This window comes from Cydia pomonella, unplaced genomic scaffold (assembly GCF_033807575.1).
Source record: "Cydia pomonella isolate Wapato2018A unplaced genomic scaffold, ilCydPomo1 PGA_scaffold_173, whole genome shotgun sequence".
Taxonomy (NCBI): Eukaryota; Metazoa; Arthropoda; class Insecta; order Lepidoptera; family Tortricidae; genus Cydia; species Cydia pomonella.
The window spans coordinates 174,045-197,754 of NW_026907815.1; the positions used below are offsets into that span (position 1 = coordinate 174,045).

Here is a 23,710-nt window from a genome sequence, read left to right on the forward strand (position 1 = left end):
ACTCAAATCCCTTGAAAGCTTGATACCACTCTGGACGCCAAGCGACAGACGCTGGCCAATGAGGCCATACCCTAACAGTGTCGAGGATTTATTTTTCCCATACGTAGAACAGCATGTGCACTCGTTATTCGTGTCTAGAAAATTACTTTATGCTAATTTGAGGATAAGTATTGGTGGAGGCATGTCGTACTATGCGATGACGAATGTGTTAACACAATTGACAGATATCGTAAAAATATTGGCATAACGGCATTTTTTCGTGCATTAGGTATGTGTGCAAAATGTACACTGTTTATCATACTAATAGCAATACACGAAACTGGCCGGTTGTAGATTTTATAGAATAGTACCTGAATTGAATTATTTATCGAATTAGTTTCTATCCTTTACTTTTCTTTACAAATACAATACAAATACAACAACAAATACAAATCTGCACACATCAAGAGTAATAACACAAAGAATACATACAGACAGAAGCAAACATCACCAGGCGATCCTTAGTACTTATGATGGTAGTACATTGTGTATTAAGGGCGGTAAACTAGAATTTACGAACGAGTGTGAGTTTAATTTAATTAACAGTGCATAATTAATTTCAATTACATAATGTTTTTCATTACACTTGTGCGAAAAAAAGGAGAAAAAATATAACTTCAGCCTAATTACAGCCCTCGCCCTCCAGACGTACATTACAGCCTTCGGTCGAAATTTAGTTTTTTACGGACCGCATCACCTACGTATAATTACACCTTTTAACGAGCAAGTGGTAGAAAAAAAATACACGTGCTTTCATAGTAAGTTGGAAATCTCTCGTACATTTTTAATGTCAGTTACAATCACGAGGTTAAACTGATAACGCTTAGGTTAGACGTTACCGGATCTCGTACCAAAGCGGCTTTACACACACGCTAAGTCGATCTAGATAGCTTGTTAAATTAATTAGTCTAATTAACCGGACTGTTCAGAAAACTATGACCTTTGGATAGTTTGGGTAACGTAAAATGAGGCAACTTGTCATCCCGCGACGGAATGAAACTTGACCATATTGTAATATACACACACAGTCACACACATATAGGAAGCATATTTGGAAAAATACCGCACAGTACAAGTTAAAACAAGTTACTGCAAATAATAACAGTTGAAAATCAAATCACGAACCTACACGAAACTACAATAAAAATAGATTCTTCTTCTATTGATTAATTTGTCTACAGATAAATTTCTTGCCTTATTTTTGTGTCCGTGTCCAATCCAGCCTGTACACCAGCAGGTGTATGATGGATGATTTTATCCACGTGATAAAATAACCGCCACTTTTTAACACCACGCGATTGAAAGTGACGGATGGATGCTTTATCACGCAGTCAAGTGGACAACAGCGACCATCATAACCATATAGCAAAGTGACCTTTGCCCGATCGACCTCTAGTATCATGTTTGTTCGTTGCGTATCCATCAGATATCGGTCCTGTTTTCTTGCCTTATTTCTGTAACTGTCCAATCCACCCTTTATAATTATATCAACAATACACGTGACTTTCGACCTGTAGGGTCGTGTTTGTCCGTCGTAAACACTCGGGTCGAAGGGCAGCCGATATCCATCCGATATGTTTACGGGTCGTAAGGTTCGCTCATCTGACTGATAGCCCGCTACAAATGGACTGTATTATCGTAGACAGAAATAACTGATCATTCGTAAGCTTTATTGCAATGACATAGGGTCTATGGTCCGTTAAGATTGCTGTTGTTAGTATTAAACGTAAGTAGTTTTATGAAGGCCTGTTCAGAGAAAGTTGAGAAAACTGTGCCGCCGTAGGCTGCATTTCCTAGAGATATGCGAGGATGCGTAGCGAGATGTGTGAACCAATAGAATCACTAGACGCTGACCGAGTAAAGGTAAAGGAAATAAAGTAAAGTTCTTATTGTATATCGTCCGAAGTTGGATCTAATGAATAAAAAAAATTGACTATATCTATCTTGGATCTATTGGTTAGATCTTTAGAGAATTCCTTACTCATCTAAGCACATCTCTGGTGGAAACGGATCCTTAAAATGGTGAGATTTGCAAAGATAATCTCCGTCCGTGCGTTTAGAAGTTTTTTATTGTGCTATGTTTCTTGGTATGAATTCGCCCCGCCTTCCGAATATCATATTATCTTATACTTGTAGCCACCCAACACTAGCGTCTCCCGAGCGTCGGCGTCCAGTGAACTCTATGGCTGCTGCTCGACGTAACGTTGGCGCAACTGCGCAGCGACGTCATTTTCTATAGCGCTGACTAGACGCCGACGCTCAAAAGACGCTAGTGTGGGGTGGCTTTAACACAGAACTGAAATAATAGTATAAGTAAAAAAAACAACTATTGTTTATGACCAATATTTTAGAAAAAAAGCTAAGTGCCATTGCTCGACGTCGTCTTTCAATGTCATCGTATTCGTTTGAATTTGTTTGTATTGCTTGAGAAATTTGACAGTATGTACTCTATGAGATAATAGCTGCCATATTTAGCGTTGACCGTTGGCTGTGCTCACTGCAAGCTGCCCTAAATATAACCACCCCTATAAACACAATGTTTTAAGTTGATTCAATCTGCCTCTAGCACATACTGAGAGCCTACCGCGAAACACGAAAATCGAAGTTTCAAAAGAAAAAGAAGCAGATAACGAAATTTCGATTTTCGCGTTTCGCGGTAGGTCTCTGTAAACAAACCGCCTTGATGCATCAATGCCATAGTGAAAACTTCCCAAAAAACTATTTAAGGCAAAGTATGTATGAGTTACTCTATGGTTTAGAATATGTGATAGTGCTGCTCTCTGGCGGCAGAAGATTGCAGTAATACTCCCCTCCTATTCTACGGCGATGATAAACATTGATTATTGATGATTTTCTAAATTGTACTTTATTATATAAGTGTAGAGTTCACATTGAATCGTGATCATGTAGAGTCGAACATAAAAAAATATTAGTTCGTTTACGATCAAATTCATCAATATTTTGAATATGGTTGCGAAATTCGTGTTTATGCGATAGCATTAGAGTATGCGATATGACTAGCAAAATAAGTAATAGTAAATAAAATAATTAGATACATTATGTAACCGGATATTTTCAGTATAAAATTTACGAGTAGGTATATTTTTGAGAAACGTGACACTAATGAAATGAACTAACATGTTTTTTCCAGACATAATGAACACACGATTTACCCAACGCGCTAATAAATAAATAAAATAAATACTATAGGACATTATTACACAAATTGACTAAGCCCCGCAGTAAGCTCAAGAAAACTTGTGTTGTGGGTACTCAGACAACGATATATATAATATATCAAAAACGATATACCTCATAGGGATGCAACGATACCGATGCCGATAATCGTAAACCGCAGGTTATCGTTACTTTTGACGATCATCGGTATCGTAAAAAGTATTACGATTTATAACGATTCTTAAAACTAGATTGATGTAAAAAAAAAAAAAAAAAACGTGAAAAGGAATGCAAGACAGCATAGATGTTTGCGCTGGCAACACTAATGGCAGCATCTTTCATATTTTTGACGTTTGCCACTGACATTGACAGTTTGTTTTTCGCGCGATGTTTCTTTACCCATTGGGAAATATTGTGTTGTGTGTGGTATCTATTTACTGTTTTTGTACGTCTTGGTGTTGTTTATAATAGAAAACCATGCCAAAAGGGCCTGTTTAATCCATACGGATATAAGAAACAGACTCAAACCAGATAATTTAAAAAAATTATGTTTTCTTAACAAGAATTTAAAAGAAATTGATTTTAATTACGACGTTTAGGTGGTAAATTGTCCTTAAAACTTAAGTAAATGTTGATTTTACTGAATTGACTTGTTTTATTAGATGTAAATTAAATAATCGTAATGCATTCGTTATCGTATTCGCTATTACGATACATTCGTCATTCGTATCGGTATCGTAATAGCCATATCGTTGCATCCCTGATAATGAGCTATAACGCAAAATCTTCATGATGTTTGGCATGAAAGTATAAAATATACCGAAATATGGTTTTATTTCTGTTTTAATAAGCTACAAGCTTTTGGACATACTTAATGATGAGGGAGAATTTAACTTGTTAAAATGAGTCAATAGTGCAAACAGGTTGAATAAAAAAAGCGGCCAAGTGCGAGTCGGACTCGCGCATGAAGGGTTCCATACCATTTAAGACGTATTAAAAAAAATCTACTTACTAGATCTTGTTCAACATTTTACCACTTTGGACACACATTTTACCACTTTGGAAGTGTCTCGCGCAAACTATTCATTTTAAAAAAGATTTTTTGAGTTTCAGTTTTAAGTATGGGGAACCCCCAAAATTTATAGTTTTTTTTCTATTTTTGTGTGAACATCTTAATGCGGTTCATAGAATAAATCCACTTACTAAGTTTGAACAGTATAGCTCTTATAGTTTCGGAAAAAAGTGGCTGTGACATAATCGGACAGACAGACGGATATGACGAATCTATAAGGGTTCCGTTTTTGCCATTTGGCTACGGAACCCTAAAAATGACAACAAAAACATTATCTTTCTTGCACTGCGTCTACTAAAATATAACCCCACTACACTTGTAAGTCAAAGACCAAGAGTTCGATGTCCCTCCTGAATAAGCATATTATCCTACATAATAGTAGTATCCGGTTGTATGCTTATCACTATCAGTTGTAAAACTCAGTTGCGGCTGGTTGTAACTGTTCACAGGACATCGCGATTAGCTGACCGTTTGTGATCTCTATTGAAACGAGATAAGGTGTAGTTTAATAAAACCCCACTATTTAGGCGCATAGCACACTGCATCCGATTCGACGTGCGAGCGGGGTGTAGCTATAATACGGGCATAGTGTTGTCTCGCTCAAATATTAGCAACGTGCGAATCGGACGCAGTATGCCATGCGCCATAGGTCAAATACCGAGAGTTCTCTGTCCGACCTCCTGAATAAGCATGTCCTATCCTACACAATAGTATCCGGTTGTACGCATATCACTATCAGTTGTAAACCTCAGTTGCAACAGGCTGTAACTGGTCACAGGACATCGCGGTTAGCTAATCGTTTGTGAACTCTATTGAAACGAGATAAGGTATTTTGTACGTTGAGCTTATTGTTGTTTATATGCTAACACGATGCGTCACTACTCTGTTTAACTGCGGTTTTGTGAATTCTACTTTATTTAGGTGGAGGATGGTTTAATATTGAAAAGGCAAATTTTGAGCCTGTTTTTTTCTTGTTGTTACTTTAGAATAATGAATGATTTCCACTAGTACAGTTTTATTTATAGAATTTATTTGTGTATAACATTTCGATTGCGTAGCTAGTATAGTATAGCGTTTCGTTTAATTATACTTATATTTTATATTATGTAATGGATTGAAAAATTGGGACATATAATTATATGGTTAACATATAGGAAAATTTAACTTTTGTTCAAAGTCTTAAGGGATATGCAATTTAGATCTCGCGTGAACTCGAACGTATTTTGCGAGATTCAATCTCGTCGGCAGGAAATCTAGATTTTCGCAACCTTTGTCGAAATCTCGATTAATATTCTCGAACGAGATTGAAAGAACGTGTGTAAATTACTTCGGTTTGAGTAATATTTTTGAGCTTAACATTCATATTATTCAAGCAGTGATACTGCGTGCGTTAACTGACGACAAGAGTGCTGTGGAATCTCGAAAACCTGGCGGTCGAGATCTCGTAACACCCAATTTCAATACAGGGCTACAACCGCGAAAATCGAAGTTCGTCAATTGCGGGCATTTTTCTCTGTCACTCTAATTACGTATTAGTGAGAGTAAAAGAGAAAGATCCCCGCAATTTGCGAATTTCGGTTTTCGCGGTAGGCCCCCAGATTTTACGCGCAAGATCTCGAATCGCCAATCTTGGTTCGAGATTACATTCCGTATGAGATTACAGCTGTCGGTGCTATTTTACTGATTCGTTCAATTGCGTAGATGCAACACGTGTAAAGAAATGTGACATTGTTAAAAGAAGTGCAACGTGCAGTATAATAACACTAGCAGCTCTAAACTGGACCATAAGTGGACTTTATATATTTCCAGTAAGGTTTACAAAATGTCAGTTAATCGTCGACGGTTGAGATCAGTAGCAGTGAAGCATCATGTAATCTGCCACGCGAATCGCTTATTAGTGATGGATCCGGCCGATTATACTATTTTCAGACAAAATATATCTTAGGATAAAACACGTGAAGACTAGACAGTAATAATCGCAGCTCCATAGAAAAAATATAACGCTCTCGCGCAATGCTCGTTTTTACGCCGGATTTGAGTAAAATGAGCGTTGAGTTTATGTAGGAAACTTGTAAAATGTAACATCAGCACATACGTTTAGCAATATGAGCAAAGAAAACTATGAATAAATCGAATATGAGTAATATGAGCAAAATTGGACACATCACGTAGAACTATCCTGTCCTACGCATAACAACCGTAACGGGCTGTGTAAAACCAGGACTATACACTACGATACGATAATTTAGAATTTGTTGAATAAAATAAAATAAAGAGGATATATTCGGTTACTATCCGGCCCATATTTTAATATCCAGGCGGGTAGCAGATAGTGATGTACTATCCGGCCGGATACCGAATAGTAAATTTAATAGATTTTGGGGACTCCAAATTGAATTTAAAAAACAATCACGGTCATAATCTAAGAAGTTTATATTATTTTAAAAATCCACTCGTAAACATTTGCATAACACAAGAAAATATTTTTTTATACCGCGTCGGTGGCAAACAAGCATATGGCCCGCCTGATGGTAAGCAGTCACCATAACCTGCTTACGCCTGCAACTCCAGAGGTGTTACATGCGCGTGCCCTACCCTTTAAAAACCATGTATACTCCTTTTTTGAAGAACCCCATACTGTAGCCCCTCGGGAATACCTCGGCAGGGAGCTCATTCCACATCCGGAGCGTTCGCGGGAGGAAATTCCTCTTACACCGCACAGTACGCGACCATTTAGGTTCTAGGGTGTGAGGATGAACACCCTGCCGACGGCGAGCGGTGCGGTGATAGTAAACGGCCTTTAGCATCATATCAAACAATTCTTAAGAGCATAGCCCATTGTACAAGCGGTAGAACACACACAAGGAGGCAAAGTCTCTCCTTAGACTTAAAGGTTCAATGCCGATTTTAAAATTATTTGTCTATAGCAAAATACGCGAGCGTACGTATATTATAAACGAAGTTACTCCGTAATGAAATGATGAAACTCGTTTCGAATCTAGAACCGAGTCCGCGCGAACATTTACTACGAAACAGGTCAAAATCTGAACGACGCGCACCGGCAAAACCCAAAATGTTCCGCCAGCCAAATATTCGGCTAACGGTCAGGCCGAATATCCGGTATCCGGCAAACTATCCGTGACATCTCTAAAAACAATTAATTGAGTTTTCAAATAGTTATTACGGTTATAACGCATGTACTAGTTTCTCATCGTAAAACTCTCCTGGGTGCAGACTAAATTCGTTCATTTACTCAATCGTAACATTTTCCGTAATAACAAGCTAACTGCTATCTCAACCATCCAACTCAAACAGGAAACGGCATGCTGGCTAGGCATATTATTGATAATTATCTTAAATTCAGATATATCGTATGGGTCAGGTTTCTAACTTACGATCTCCGAGTTGTAGACGACGAAGCGTACGCCTGAACTGCTCACGTCAAAATATTTGGGTCGCAAAATAAGATCAAGCTCACAATGAAACTATTATCTCAACTTTAACAATATTCGCGCGACTAATTAGGTTAAACATAGTAAAAAATAACTCATTAAAAGGTAATCTGAAGTTATCACGAGTGCATGCTGCAGCATTGTCTTTAATTGAGAGAAATAGTTACGATATTTAATCGTAATATGAAATGACACAAGAGCTACGGTTAGTGCCATCTACCGAGAAGCGGCGAAACTACGACAAGTTTTATCGGCAAGAGATATGTCAGTTTCGTGACGCAGTGACAGAATTTGTGTCTTCATCAAAGATAATTTGAAATAAAGGTGTATTGTCAAAGAAAACTTTGTAGCGACGTAAATTTACTGCCATCTTTGGACACATAATTCACTTTTAGAACGCCATTTTATTCTAAGATTCAAAGAATTTATTTGCATAGAACACGGTAATTTAAAGGTCTTACAAGATAAAAGAAAATCCTTGCATTCAGTCTGCATGCAGGCGTGCAAATATTTAAAAAAACAGGCAATATATATAAAAATAGAAAATAATTTAAAAATATCAAATTTACACAATGTCAAGTAAAATAATAATCGAGGGTCGAAGTTAAACAAAATGTCAAAGTTATAATAAATAAAATAGAATTTACTTAGAATTGACTTTGATCCTTATTTTTTCACTGATATGTGTTCAATTTGTTAAATATCAAAAAGCGAAGCCATCTAATAGATCAAATGCCTAAGGTATAGCGAGATCGTTTCGAGCGATAGCGCCATAACCTTTAGGTAGTGCCCGGTAAGATAGCGCTACTTTCTGATATTTACTCTTTTTCACTAGGGCCAGAGAAATATGCATCTTACTTACTTACTTCACTGGGTCAGTGACCCAAACAGGATCTTGGCCTCTGACACAAGAGAGCGCCACTCTACGCTGTCCTGCGCCACTTCACGCTAGTTGGATTTTCCGAGGTCTTTCAGGGCTTCGTCACTCCAGCGGTATCTGGGACGCCCAGACGAACTACGCATCTACCAACTGTTTTTCAAGGTGTGTGGGTGTGACTGAATATTTTCTGAGTGGGACTTAACAATAACAACAGAAGTTACTCGATCTGTGGCCACACTTTTTTGTCCTTCCTCTGCGACAGTTACTTACGTATTTGTTCTTCGAATCCTTAATATGAAGATTTCAGTGTCCGCGCTTAGGTATACCTTTTCGTCGCCGTACGTTTACGTAGCACACCTCCTGAGTTTTAGTCCGACATTCAAACAGGGTCATTGTATGAAATTACCCGTTAACCCAGTGTCAAATTGTACTGGTAACCATGGTTAACCCCTGGTTAGTAGGAAGGTGCAAGTGGCGCATAGTCTATGTCAGTGACAAACTTGTAGACACAGGGTTAATGTACCCTATTCTCCTTATTGGGCGGTTGTAAAGTGACTTACGTTTTTGTCTTTCGGCTCCTTAGTGTGTAGATTACAGAGCGTCCCGCGCTTGTACTCGTCGCCGCACACGTAGCACACCTCCGTTATGGAGTTCTTGTCCGGCATCGACAGGTCGAGGATGTCGCGGTCGGAGCTGGAGTTGGAGTTGCCCGAGTACACGGAAACGGTCGATCTGGAACACGGTACAATAACGTGAACAGACGATTTCGGTGTAGAAATGTTAACGTGTAGATACGAACAGGTTATAGAGAGATATCTAAAATGTCTTGTGACTGGAGAACGAAGTCCAATGGTTTTATGGTCGCCTAGGAATCAAAATGGTTGAATTGAATGTACATGTCTCGCTCGAATCGCGCGATATCTTTGGAAATGGCTAAGGATGGTACTCCACCCGTCCAATTTCTTTGTCCGATATGCATTGGCGTCTTACTTTCTGATTACAAATACAATACAAATAATTTATTGAAAAAAGTATAGTACAGTGGCAGCACTTAAAGACTTAGGATTTAGGATAACACAATAAAAATCTTATCACCTTAACAAAATAACTTATATAAGTATTCTATATCAAAGTACAGTAAGTAATCATTTTACGACTATTAGTAAGTTCTCTGTATCATCGTATGTCATATTTTGAAGGGCGCGTCGTGGTGTATTCTTTCATAATTACATCATTAAGCAAAATGTGAGATGCAAATACACACACCAAGAAATTGGACAGGTGGAATACCATCCTAAAGGAATCGACAGTGTAGATATACGTTCCGTTCCGTTTAGCTTTTGATTGGTAGTTAAACCGGTAGGTAAGGTATTAAGATGCCTAATTTGTCGGCTGTGTCCTCCCCCTGTATGTATGCAGTGCCACACTCACCGCACGGCGTCGAGGTAGCCCGCGGTCTCGGAGGCGCCGGAGTGCTGCGAGCCGACGGAGATGACGGACGGGTCGGCTGTGTCCTCCCCCTGTATGTATGCAGTGCCACACTCACCGCACGGCGTCGAGGTAGCCCGCGGTCTCGGAGGCGCCGGAGTGCTGCGAGCCGACGGAGATGACGGACGGGTCGGCTGTGTCCTCCCCCTGTATGTATGCAGTGCCACACTCACCGCACGGCGTCGAGGTAGCCCGCGGTCTCGGAGGCGCCGGAGTGCTGCGAGCCGACGGAGATGACGGACGGGTCGGCTGTGTCCTCCCCCTGTATGTATGCAGTGCCACACTCACCGCACGGCGTCGAGGTAGCCCGCGGTCTCGGAGGCGCCGGAGTGCTGCGAGCCGACGGAGATGACGGACGGGTCGGCTGTGTCCTCCCCCTGTATGTATGCAGTGCCACACTCACCGCACGGCGTCGAGGTAGCCCGCGGTCTCGGAGGCGCCGGAGTGCTGCGAGCCGACGGAGATGACGGACGGGTCGGCTGTGTCCTCCCCCTGTATGTATGCAGTGCCACACTCACCGCACGGCGTCGAGGTAGCCCGCGGTCTCGGAGGCGCCGGAGTGCTGCGAGCCGACGGAGATGACGGACGGGTCGGCTGTGTCCTCCCCCTGTATGTATGCAGTGCCACACTCACCGCACGGCGTCGAGGTAGCCCGCGGTCTCGGAGGCGCCGGAGTGCTGCGAGCCGACGGAGATGACGGACGGGTCGGCTGTGTCCTCCCCCTGTATGTATGCAGTGCCACACTCACCGCACGGCGTCGAGGTAGCCCGCGGTCTCGGAGGCGCCGGAGTGCTGCGAGCCGACGGAGATGACGGACGGGTCGGCTGTGTCCTCCCCCTGTATGTATGCAGTGCCACACTCACCGCACGGCGTCGAGGTAGCCCGCGGTCTCGGAGGCGCCGGAGTGCTGCGAGCCGACGGAGATGACGGACGGGTCGGCTGTGTCCTCCCCCTGTATGTATGCAGTGCCACACTCACCGCACGGCGTCGAGGTAGCCCGCGGTCTCGGAGGCGCCGGAGTGCTGCGAGCCGACGGAGATGACGGACGGGTCGGCTGTGTCCTCCCCCTGTATGTATGCAGTGCCACACTCACCGCACGGCGTCGAGGTAGCCCGCGGTCTCGGAGGCGCCGGAGTGCTGCGAGCCGACGGAGATGACGGACGGGTCGGCTGTGTCCTCCCCCTGTATGTATGCAGTGCCACACTCACCGCACGGCGTCGAGGTAGCCCGCGGTCTCGGAGGCGCCGGAGTGCTGCGAGCCGACGGAGATGACGGACGGGTCGGCTGTGTCCTCCCCCTGTATGTATGCAGTGCCACACTCACCGCACGGCGTCGAGGTAGCCCGCGGTCTCGGAGGCGCCGGAGTGCTGCGAGCCGACGGAGATGACGGACGGGTCGGCTGTGTCCTCCCCCTGTATGTATGCAGTGCCACACTCACCGCACGGCGTCGAGGTAGCCCGCGGTCTCGGAGGCGCCGGAGTGCTGCGAGCCGACGGAGATGACGGACGGGTCGGCTGTGTCCTCCCCCTGTATGTATGCAGTGCCACACTCACCGCACGGCGTCGAGGTAGCCCGCGGTCTCGGAGGCGCCGGAGTGCTGCGAGCCGACGGAGATGACGGACGGGTCGGCTGTGTCCTCCCCCTGTATGTATGCAGTGCCACACTCACCGCACGGCGTCGAGGTAGCCCGCGGTCTCGGAGGCGCCGGAGTGCTGCGAGCCGACGGAGATGACGGACGGGTCGCGCGCGCGCAGGTCCAGCACGCCCTCCTCCTCCGTCGTGCCGTTCGTCGTCGCGTTGTTGGCGGGAAACCGTTGCTGGAACATACACACTAATTATCACTTGTTTTCAAACAGAAACGTTTGGAAGTGGAGTTATAGTGGCTATAGCGATCCAATTCAAAGAGGAAATCAATACTTTTAAGATGACTTTGCCAATTTAATCGGCAATTTGACTTTTAGGACGCCATTTGACTTGATCAGTTCCCTTTGGTTAGGCCCACTGTATCTCATTACGAATACGCAACTATGCATCTACTCGTCGTCGACGCTGAGTCTTAGTCGGGGTGTACAACCTTGGAATGTAGCATTCCAATCCCAAAACCATCACGAATTTTCGAGGCAGCTTATGAATGTTTCACAATAAACATCAAAATTGGAACTATAAAAAAAGCTGAAGGGTTTTAAATGTCTGCAGCTCAATGTTCTCGAATGTAGGCACCGTTTTGACAGGGCAGTCGTCAAGCGACATCGTATATTACGACTCCAACAATGTGTTCCGGACTATACATAATATACGAGCAGTACGGCTGATTTATACGAGCGGAGAGTCGTAAATCTGTTTCAGAATCAGTCTGGTACCGGATTTGAGTGGCTAAGGAATTATTATAGTCGTAATGGTAACGCTATTCGATTATTGCCCTCTTTGAACACTACAACGTTCTGTGACATCTAATGTGTTATAAACATTTTATAGTCAGTGCTAGAAGTTGCTAAGCTGGCGAGATATTTACAATAAAGCGACGATAACTTTATTTCAAAATAATAATCGAGAGTAATAGGTCATTTCGAACACTTCACCTTCCGGTAATACGATCTGACGACGCTCGGTCTGAAAACTTTGAACTGAACACGGCAGCACGTCTTCGACTCTCTAAGTACAGTCAAGTTATTAAATATCGATTCGGACAACGCGCCAAATATATGTACACACTTAATATATGAGCAACAAGGGCGTGCATACATATTTTTGGCACTTTGTCCTGCCGAAATTTAATACCATGACCGTACATCGCTTGCGATGCGGGCCGCATGTATGTAGTGCCAAGGGAGCCGTGCTGTACTCGAGCGTGACTCGGTCGGTACTCACGTTGTTGTTAAACTTGGGGTCCGCGTTGTCCGGGCGATGCGCGGGTACGGGCGGAGGCGCGGGAGCATCGGGAGGGTAGAGCGCCCGAGACGCGGGTCGCGGGGACGCCGCCGGTTCTTCGCGAGCTGCGTCCCCGCCCAGCCCTAGCACGGACGCCGCGTACTCGCCCTGGAAGGACATGTCCGCACCTGGAATAGAGATAGTTCGGTTGAAAGATTGTACCATCATACGAGCAAAGTTAACATCATTAAAGAAAAGACCATGGGCTCTGAAGTACGGTCACGTCTGAAAATATCGATACGAAAAAAGTGCCAAAAATATGTATACACGACTTTATTGCCCATATATTAAGGTAGTGTATACATATTTTTGGCACATTTTTCGTATAGATATTTTCAGACATGACTGTACATAGCTAAGGATGCAAACGAGGTAAAATAAAGGAAGCGACTACGTTCGCTTAGTGTTTCTTTTTTTTCATCACACTTGCTCGAAAAAGATCTTATTTCATGCAGGTGTACTAAAGGACAAAGGCCTATATAGTCCCAAATCACTAATTCATATGAACCCATGGGAACTATGTATAGGTTTTCTTTTAAAATACTGTCGTTTCTAATATAATATTTCAGTTTATGTAAAAAAATATGTAATTTAATTAATTGAATAGCCGTTCCAAATATTTTTGCACAATTTTCAACCGTGGCTGAGTGTAACCTTCAAACAATGACTATAATATGGCGGACGAATATTTGAAATGTCACCGTAAATAAGAATTATTTCGCTTAAAATGTAGTTTTTTCTTCACAAGTGTGATGAAAAACATTGTGTGTAACTCCGGGGGTAAGAATATTGCAAACTCGTGTCCGATATTTCACTTACCCCCCTCGTTGCACAATATACTATTATGTTATCGGCGGGGTAATCACTACAGGCTATCTTTTAGGATTCTCAGGTAACCAACCGCAATACAATTCTTCAATCATCGGTAAACTCTCACTGGCTGTTGGTATACAAGGTCGTGGTCAAAGATGCTGACACTGGTAACCCGCTGGGCATTTCGAAAATGAAGTGAAGCGTGAAGTTATTTATAGATCGAGAATTTGAGGATTGCTGGATTGTTCGAGAATAACGTTTAGAATGTTTCGTATACCTATTCAATTCAATAGTCGGGTATCATAAGAAATGAAATGAACACGTTCGGTTTTGTCTACCAACCATCGCGATTGCGAGATCTGTTGCCAACGCCTAAGCTAGGTAACTAGATTGAGACGCTAGACGGGTGATAGGTCATACGCGTAGGTATCTCGTGTAGACAATAGACAAAAAGTTTCTAACAATTTGTTTTCGTTGATTTTTAATTTCTCTAACAATAACAAACTAGTCATTAGAGCCCAAATTCATTGAGGCTTCGTCACTGTCACCCAAATTATATTCGCATGCCGAAATTCAAAGAGATTTCGAATCAATTGTTTTCATCCGTCATCAGAAAACTAGTAGGTAAATAGGGAAACCATAAAGGAAACTTAAACTGTTTTGGACAAGTTTTCACAGATAATAAAATATGACATTGATGCATCAAAGCGGTTTGTTTACAAAGGGCCTACCGGGAAACACAAAAATGGTAATTGAGTTATCTGCCTCTTCATGCTCGAATATGCAAAAGTGATAGAGAGGTTAGATAACGAAATTTCGATTTTCTTGTTTCGGATGTGATGGATTGTGATAGTGGTGCCCCTACGCAGAGTTTCGCGTAATATTGCACATGGAAAGTTACATTTTATCTATGGCGCTACAAGTCATGTCCTAATGATATAAAGTTACGAACAAATATCAGCGATAGCGCTTATCTCCGCGAACCAGAAGGTCTACCGGGAAACACGAAAATCGTTATTTCGTTTTCTGCCTCTCTGTCGTTCGAATATGCAAAAGTGATAGAGATGCAGATAACGAAATTTCAGCGCGGGAGGTTCTCAGTACAGCCTACGTTTCGAAAAACCCCGCCACAGTCTAGCTCGTGTCTCATTTAATTCTTGCGGAGGCAACGCCGGCTCTCGAGTTCACCGGGTTAAAGTGATGTAAGGCGACCCAGATGCCGAACAACCGGTTAGGATACAGTGGGTTATTGATACAATGATCAATTACTGCATGTAATCTGGCGTGGATTGACCTCGATCCTCATTATAGTTTTTATTGGGATTGACGACCGGTTTGGCCTAGTGGGTAGTGACCCTGCCTACGAAGCTGATGGTCCCGGGTTCAAATCCTGGTAAGGGCATTTATTCGTGTGATGAGCATGGATATTTGTTCCTGAGTCATTGGTGTTTTCTATGTATTTAAGTATTTATAAATATTTATATATTATATATATCGTTGTCTAAGTACCCTCAACACAAGCCTTATTGAGCTTACTGTGGGACTTAGTCAATTTGTGTAATAATGTCGTATAATATTTATTATTTATTTATTATTATTATTGGGAGCCACTTGGCTACTTAATAGCGTTATTAATAAACGTGTGTCAAATCTGAGGGCGCGATAAGCCCTTAAGGATTTTCATATTGGCACCGTGCGAAGTGCATGCTGGAGGTAAATTAAGCGATCGCAGCGCATAGGGTGGTATAAATTGGCACTAACAGAAGTGACCCAAGTGGCCGAGCGGTTTAGACATGCGCGAATGCGGAGGACGCTGGTTCGATTCCAGCCTCGGGCACTAGAGGCCTTGGTCACTTTATTATTTCAGTTTACAGCGTACGGTGTCAATTCTTCTCCCTCGTTTCCTCATGATTGAGGGTCGCGACCACATGAGATCGTTATTTTGTGCACCAAGGCTCTCCATTCTGCACGATTTCCTAATAACAGGCGCCTGCGTAGATCCCTGGCAGGCCTTCGTTACAATGTCCACCCAGCGGGTTGGTGTCATTAGGAGCTCTTTTGGCAACTTAACATTGGCAAGTGTGCTTCACTTTTGCGAAAATACCAAGATAGTATTTATCAGTTAATAAAGACGACGAAATCAAAAACTGCGAATACTACTATATATAGGGATGATCGGAGTTGGATTCGCAGGACCAGTCGTGATGTAATGCCAGCCGGCGTTCGTTCGATTATGCGCATGTAAATTAATGTCTTAGATGTATTCACTGTCTCAGGGCCTCTGGGCTTCTGTTTAACAACTGACGCTAGTATTGCTTTACTCCAAGTTGTGCATAACTGAGAACTCTGCTAGATATTGGGGTGATCTGTCTTAATATAACGGCAGCCGGCGTCCGATTATGCTCAGTCTTAGGACTTAGACATATTCACCGTCTTTTCAAATTTCAATGTTTTTACCAGGAAAGTCACAGCCAAGTCGTCATGTAAGACTGTAAACATACTCAGTTGAAAGGTTGGCATGCAACCGTACCACGCAAGCGTACACGCTGCCTGTTGGTAATAACTGTAATAAGTTGTTTTAGCCCATACATTAGACCTTAGCGAAAATCTTGGAGCTCATATCAAACGGTGAACCAGTGCATGCCCGATAATTTAATCTGAATCTATCTCTAGAGAGCATTGTCGGTGCATTAGCCCCACTTAAATCACGTCTCCCGTCCTGTTTAGCTGATCCATCAAAGCGTTTCCGATATCCATATAAAACGGCTGTTGCTAAATATTAACACTGGAACGCACTAGAATTAGAAAGGCGTAACGTATCGAAAGTTTCGTTAACGCACATTTCTTATTAGCAAGTATGAACCTGAATGTCTATTTTAATCACACACTAACACACGCGAGCTTTTGACTTCGCAGAACCAATTTAAGAGTGATCTCCGATTAGGTTTGATTGTTTCGAAGCTAAAGCTTACACTTAACTGGTTCGCCTGAATTTGAACAGAAATAAGAAGTGCGTGGATAGAAAGGACAGGAAAGCTGGGCCAGCGTGTGTCGGCGCTATTAATAACATCAAAGAGTTTAGAGTTGTAAAGGGGTGTGTATGTAACAGGGCTCTGAAACCTCGTGTCATAAGATTTATTAATTTGACAGTATTTCTAACCCAAGACGCTCGAAATTGATTAAATCGATTCGAGAGGTAGAAATAGGATCAGTCAAAAGTTTTGAACTGGATTTCATACATTTCAATTGTGCGTTAGAATAGGTATAACCAAGTAAAAGTCAAAGAATTTCTTCTGAATAACATATAAGCCTGAAGCGTACGAGTATATTGTAGGCGTAACGAATTTCTGATGTTAGAAATATTTGGTGGAAATATAAGCAAAGATTATCCAACGAAGCTATAATATAATATTGCTCCAGGCAGGGATTTCTTTAACATCGCCGTATAGACATTCCACTAATGAATATTATTTTCAGCATAGTCTAGACATTGTTTATTGTTTACGGAAAATAAGTTTACGAGCAATAAAGCTTTCATCGAACTTCTTAGAGTCGACCTCCACTACACGAGTTAATCTTATCCAGTTGATAGACTTTCGAGATGTAATTGGATATTCCCTAAACGAATCTATTTATTGGATCCCTTCCACGGCGGAAGATAACTATGTCAACGATAACTTTAGTAATTTGATCAAATAGCGAAATGTAAGATAGCGATTTATACACGGTGTTTCACGAAGAAACCGAAGATTTTAATAATGTATTCCTGATCACATTTAAAGACTAGAATGTCCTATAATTTTTCCTGAAATCGCCTTGTTTCAAACTAAATGCCAATTATAAAAAAAAAAACATATTTTTATTGTTACTTAGTGCTAAACGCTTTTATAATGGCGATGTTGCTACTATGGGACGTAGGTCTTAACATCCTCATTGATACATGTAATCAAACAAAAAAAAATCTTCATCTGACGAAAAAGTAAGATCAAAGATACATCCGCCGAAAACATCTGACGCCAGTGAGTACATGATTTTAACGTAATGAGAAACTTATAAAACGATTACGCTTACCCGACGCTTGGTGCCCAGAACTCTACGCGTCTCGTACTCGTAACGTTTTTACGATACGCTTACGCGACACTTACGCTTACGCTCCGTGTGCTGAGGGCCTTACTGTCAGTAGCCGCGTCAAGTCTACACGAGATCTACCTTCCTTATTCTAATGCTCGGTACTAATCTTGATTTTTTTTTTTACAATAACGTTACAGCTATCATGACAGTTGCCCAATGCGATAGTGTAGCAAATGTTAGCCTAGGTGCATAAATTTAATTAATTCTAAGAACTATAACATATTAAAAACAAAGTGACTTTAATGAATTCATTCTCAGAACAATGGAATACATCAAGCCGGGTAGCAACTTGATTGAGCGTGCGCAGGGCTTTCGTCCACGGAGCCTCACGCATATGAGAATGCTGCCTCGCGCGACTTGCGACTTGAATGGTGGTCCATCATGTCATGCTATGATGCTACCTACCTACTTCAGATGTTTTATCACTCTGAATAGTAGGTACTCACATTTTTCATAGCAATCGCAAAACTGCAGTAAGCAGTGATCGAACATGTGCTCTTTCAAAAGCTTATATTTATTCTCCAGTCAGTTCTGTCAGTTTTAATTGCGTTACCAAATTTACACGAGCATGCACCGCCGAACTGATAACGAGAAGTGGGTCAAAGCCGTCTTGCGAGAATTATTCACACAATTGTTAAATTACTTAGGTCAAGTTCTACTAAACTTGCGAGATCTTTATAACCCCTGTGAAATTTTATTCTCATTAGTTATTTTGGGGTTTTACAACCTACTTTTTATAGGATCAATAGATATCGCGTCACACATCATAATCCTTCATGCCGTTTGAGCTACAGAACATTAAGAGGAAAGAATAGCTTTTTGAATCTAACACAATAACGGTAATTTTTCGATGATTTTCCATTTCGGGAGAAAATGTTATCCACTAAATCTTAACAAATCACTTTGATTTTGATGTCGATCGCTTCAGCATAATATATTCTAGGATTATATATGTAGGTATCGCTTTTTTTTTTTGCATTGCAAATTTTCAAAAAAAGGAAATCCTTTAAACCTAGTTTTTCATCGTGGCAATAACATACTAAAAATCACGGAGAATGGAAAATATTTAGAAGTGGAAAAACGTTTTCTCTTTTTGTATAGACGATCACTCTAAAAAATGGGCCGGATTCACGGTTGTCTCTTTGTACGGTGACGTGACGCATTCTCGACTACTAGGAGCAGAGCAGTTACTGAGCCTAACGCCCCAACAGTTAAGCAAAATAGCTACCACTGGTAACGCTTTAGTGCAGAGTGCGGGCATACCCAATAAAGACCTTTCCCTTCTCAGTCAGCCGTGAAAGCTTTAAATTTGTAGAAGCAACAGTAGCTGGTGGGTGTGACAGCTACGCAGTCAGCTGTTCGTCTACTAACCACTTTCGCCGGTCGAGGCCGTGCGCTGTTATAACATCTGACCCGGTGCCCCCGATCTGCGCGCGAGTGACGCGCAAAACTGACCTAGCAGCGCGTTCTCATTGCCTAGCGCAATAGAATCAGAGGGTCTACCATGAAAATCGAAATTTCGTTATCTGCCTTCCTAATTCTTGCATATTCAAGCGCTAGACGAACTGAAACGTGTAAAATGTTTCGCGGTGGCCCTCAGTGGGACTTTGGCTTTAACGTTTATGTTGAATCTGATAGAGTATATACCTACGTATGCCGGTTTGCAGTTGCGAGGCAAGTGATTGCAACCGTCTTCTGTGATACTTGAATGGAAATCGTTTTTGCCACACCTACTTGGAGCATTTAATTAATCGGAGACGCGTTGTCTGTAATTTTCTGTACAAAACAGTCTGCCGATTTTCGCGGGGAGGGGCACGTCAAATGTATGGCTATTTGTACGTAACCGACCACCATTGGTGACAGAGGGGTAAGCCCTTAAAGGCGACTCAGGTTGGTTAAATGCTCTAAGCAAACCTACGCTATGCTCTCAGGCCAATAAACAATTATGGTTTGTCAGATTTGTTTGAGTAGAATAAGAGTCACAGAGGCTATATAATCTGTTTTAAATAAATCTTTAAGACTAACTTAATGACAAAGTAGTTCGTTTTTATAAAGAAGCATTAGAAAGAAGGTAAGCAATATTGATGTGTATTTTTATAAAAATAACACGTATGAAATATATGTCGCGGTAAATATGTAACAATTATAAATCATATACGATTATTTACATCATTTAATAAATATATTTTTGTAATGAAACTGAAGCTGTGGTGGCCGAGTGGATATGACGTCCGACTTTAAATCCGGAGGTCGCAGGTTCAAATCCTGGCTCGTACCTATGAGTTTTTCGGAACTTATGTACGAAATATCATTTCATAATTACCACTAGCTTTTCGGTGAAGGAAAACATCGTGAGGAAACCTGCATACATCTGCGAAGAAATTCAAAGGTGTATGTGAAGTCCCTAATCCGCATTGGGCTAGCGTGGGGACTATAGCCCAATTATTATTAATGAAACTAATTTTTAAAACGCGTTTTTCTAGAATTTCCTATAAAAAGACACGACAAGATTGTTTACCTTTTTTTTCTAATACTAAAAAAACTCACAGAATAAAATTTTGCTCAGAAGTTCTTATTCTGAAGGTGAGACATATATTTCTACTCTCCTGAGCGATTATGCGCATGGCAATAAGCGACGAGCGATCGCAGCTGGATGCTAATGGAGTATAACAAAAACACAACATTAAAATGATCGATGTATCTTGGAAAAAGCTACTTGATATTTTCAATCTTTCTTACAAAGTTGTCGCAAGAGATTTTGTAATTTATTCTGAAGCTATAACGACAAATACAATAACTGACACTCTTATATATTGTAGGGGATTTAAAAGGATACTCACTTCATCATTCATCATCATATACTTAAAAGTTAGACTCTTGTCGGTGGAGTGATTTCCATGTGTATCGGTCCTCTGCCTTCTCCTTAACAGCTCGATACGACACGACGTTGAGTTTTTCCTTTACTTGATCAATGTAAGTTGTCTTTGGTCTCCCCCTCCGTCTCTTTGCCTCAACTCTCCTTCTCTTCTCTTCAATTATGTTCTTGATAAATTCGTCGTGTCGTCGCAGGTGCATCTCATCATTATCTTAAGCCTATTTTGGTCCACTACTTCTTGCATCTTGTATTTTCTTGAATCCTTCGACAATCCTCGGCAACTCGTCCAGATTGGGTGGCTACCCAGTACCCACTGTAGTAGTCTCAACGTCCGACGTTTGCGGATTAGTGGTATCTGTATCTGTATCTACTCTTTTCAACGGCTCGGCTCAGGACCGTTTAGTCCATAATCCTATTTCGTCAGCTTCCTGTCATATGGTCCACTGATCTGATTCGTCAATATTCCTATATCGCCACTTTCCTATATCTCATTACTATATGGACCACAGTGCTAACTCGTCCACATTCCATTATTGGCCACAGTACTGAAAATGAAAGGCCAACAAAAAGTTTCAGTTGGAAAGAAACAATGCAAAAGTAAATGAAAAGTGACGATGTTGTCTGATTTATATAGAAGGCAGTCAGGATAATGGATGGTACAATAATGTTGACGAGCTGGCACTTTGCTATGGGATGGGATCTAGAATATTCAATCACCTATCGATTGACATAAAAAGTTTACCATCACCTTCATTTAAACGACATTTAAAGGAATTACTTGTACGAAACAGTTATTAGGACATAAAAGAATTTTTTGATGATAATTTTGACATTTAAATTTAATTATGGGGAAATCTCGTTTGTGATATGTAATTAATATTGTTTGATGTAAAATAATTGTATATTATATTAATTGTATACTATATCAAACAATATTAATTGTATATTATTATTTTTTGATTATGTTATTAATAATGTTAGTTTAATTTAATTTAATTTATAATGCATGTATGTAGTTTAAGAATATAGTACGCCTTAAAGGCAGGTTATAATGGACAACCATTTTATGAAATCTGTATTACCTACATATAACCAACAATAAAGAAATAGAAATTGAAATTGGTCAAATAGGAATGTAGATGATCTGGGACGGTAAGTAGTCAAAATAGTAAGTGGACGAGTTAGGGAGGTGACGATTTAGGAATTGTATGCTGACGACATGGTATTGTGGACGATTTAAAAAGGCGACGAAATAGGATTCTGGTCGAATAGGTCCCGAGCCAACTTCTCGCCGATTCACTCCAAATAACATATTTGTATTATAACAAATTTACAACATAACATACTAGTGTGTAGAGTACCGAAACTCGACAAAGAACTATGATCTACACCCTATTGTTAAATGTTTGAATGAGAATCCACACAAATAATACATGTTTTACAAAATTCTAACATCAATAGGTCGCTTTGTCAACGCTTTCAGTAAAAAAACACACACACACGTCATCTTAGCTTATTCTCACGCGGAGATAGATATAAATATTTACTTGGGAGTCTAGATATAAATAAAGGTGACTTGAATGTGAAAAAAGGTCACAGGAAACCTGTCTAGTTTTAATGAAATATGGAAGAAATATCTTTGCGGGCTTTATTGGGTAAAGAAAGCCTAGTCACTTTGCGGGATTCTCGGGAAAATGATCTTATAGGCGAGATATTACTTAAATTTTCAAGGAGTAAAATTCAGAAATTCCATTTTCGTTTTTGATATTATGTTACATAGGTACATAGCATATCTTGTGACCCGAGTTACATAAGTCCAATTGGATTATGCACGTGAACTGCACTGATTTTGGGCATATGATCTCCATATCAAATTTTTCAGGTCGAATATGACATCGCCAGATTTTGTGAAGAGTGACGGTCAGGATCTTCATCAACTATGACGTATGATGATTTTTACCGTAAGATTCAATTAAGCCGTAGAGAAATAAGCAAGCGTAGGGAGCTCACTTCTTATTTGCAATAAGATTTAAGGAAGCTTTAAACTGATTCATAATACGTTTTACCATACCTCCTAATCCTATACACAACTTTTTATTTATTAACCAAAGAAATTGATATATGGACTGAGCACTCTAAGGTTTTTTTAATGTCTTGGTTTTGACAAGTAGATAGCAAGCAGTCTCGATGGATACCTAGAGTTGAAGTTTTCCTGCCAAGTGTTACACCAAGTATGGCGCTCCTACGGGATATGTATGTGTCAGCAGGCGATCATGAGGTCAGGCAGATCGTGAAATTCCTAGGCATATCGTAAAACGTGAAAATCTTTATCTCGTTCCCTGAGTCGACGGAGCCCGCTTTGCCTTTCGGGTATCTGAAGCAACCTAACGAACCTATCCTACTTATCAATTGGTTTAGTGACTACCGACAAAACATTAGGTACACAGGAACATTACGATTACGATGTGCCTGATCTTACGATCGGCCGCCGACATATGCATTGTCACTGCCAAGTCAGTAAACTTAGCGTCTATACACTACCGGAATCGTATCCTTGACTTTAGTTACCTACACATCACACGTAAATTGAACAGTCACCTCGTATGTCACGAATGTCGTGATCCTCGACCCTCTCTCATTGTTTGAAACTCAGGTCAAACACATGCAAAACTTGACGCGTGAAAATTCGCGACATTGAAATTGAGAATTTTAAATGATTTGTTAATTTTTAAATGCGTTGATAACGGATTTTCCGACACGAACGATTACGTAAGATGAAAGATCCAAAACAACTGTGCACATTTCTTTAAACATCAAATCATCATTTATTTTTACTATAAAACCTAAATAATTAA

General features: G+C 41.0%; 1 protein-coding gene across 1 annotated transcript in view; it reads right to left on the reverse strand.

Moving 5' to 3' along the window:
- LOC133533513 (uncharacterized) overlaps nucleotides 1-23,710 on the reverse strand; it is a 223,122-nt gene that overhangs the window by 131,481 nt on the left and 67,931 nt on the right. The window contains exons 4-6 of the mRNA XM_061872494.1: nucleotides 12,977-13,164; nucleotides 11,777-11,925; nucleotides 9,181-9,352 (exon numbers count right to left, since the gene is read on the reverse strand). Of these exons, the coding sequence (XP_061728478.1) occupies nucleotides 9,181-9,352; nucleotides 11,777-11,925; nucleotides 12,977-13,164 (509 nt within the window). The remainder of the gene's footprint in view (nucleotides 1-9,180; nucleotides 9,353-11,776; nucleotides 11,926-12,976; nucleotides 13,165-23,710) is intronic.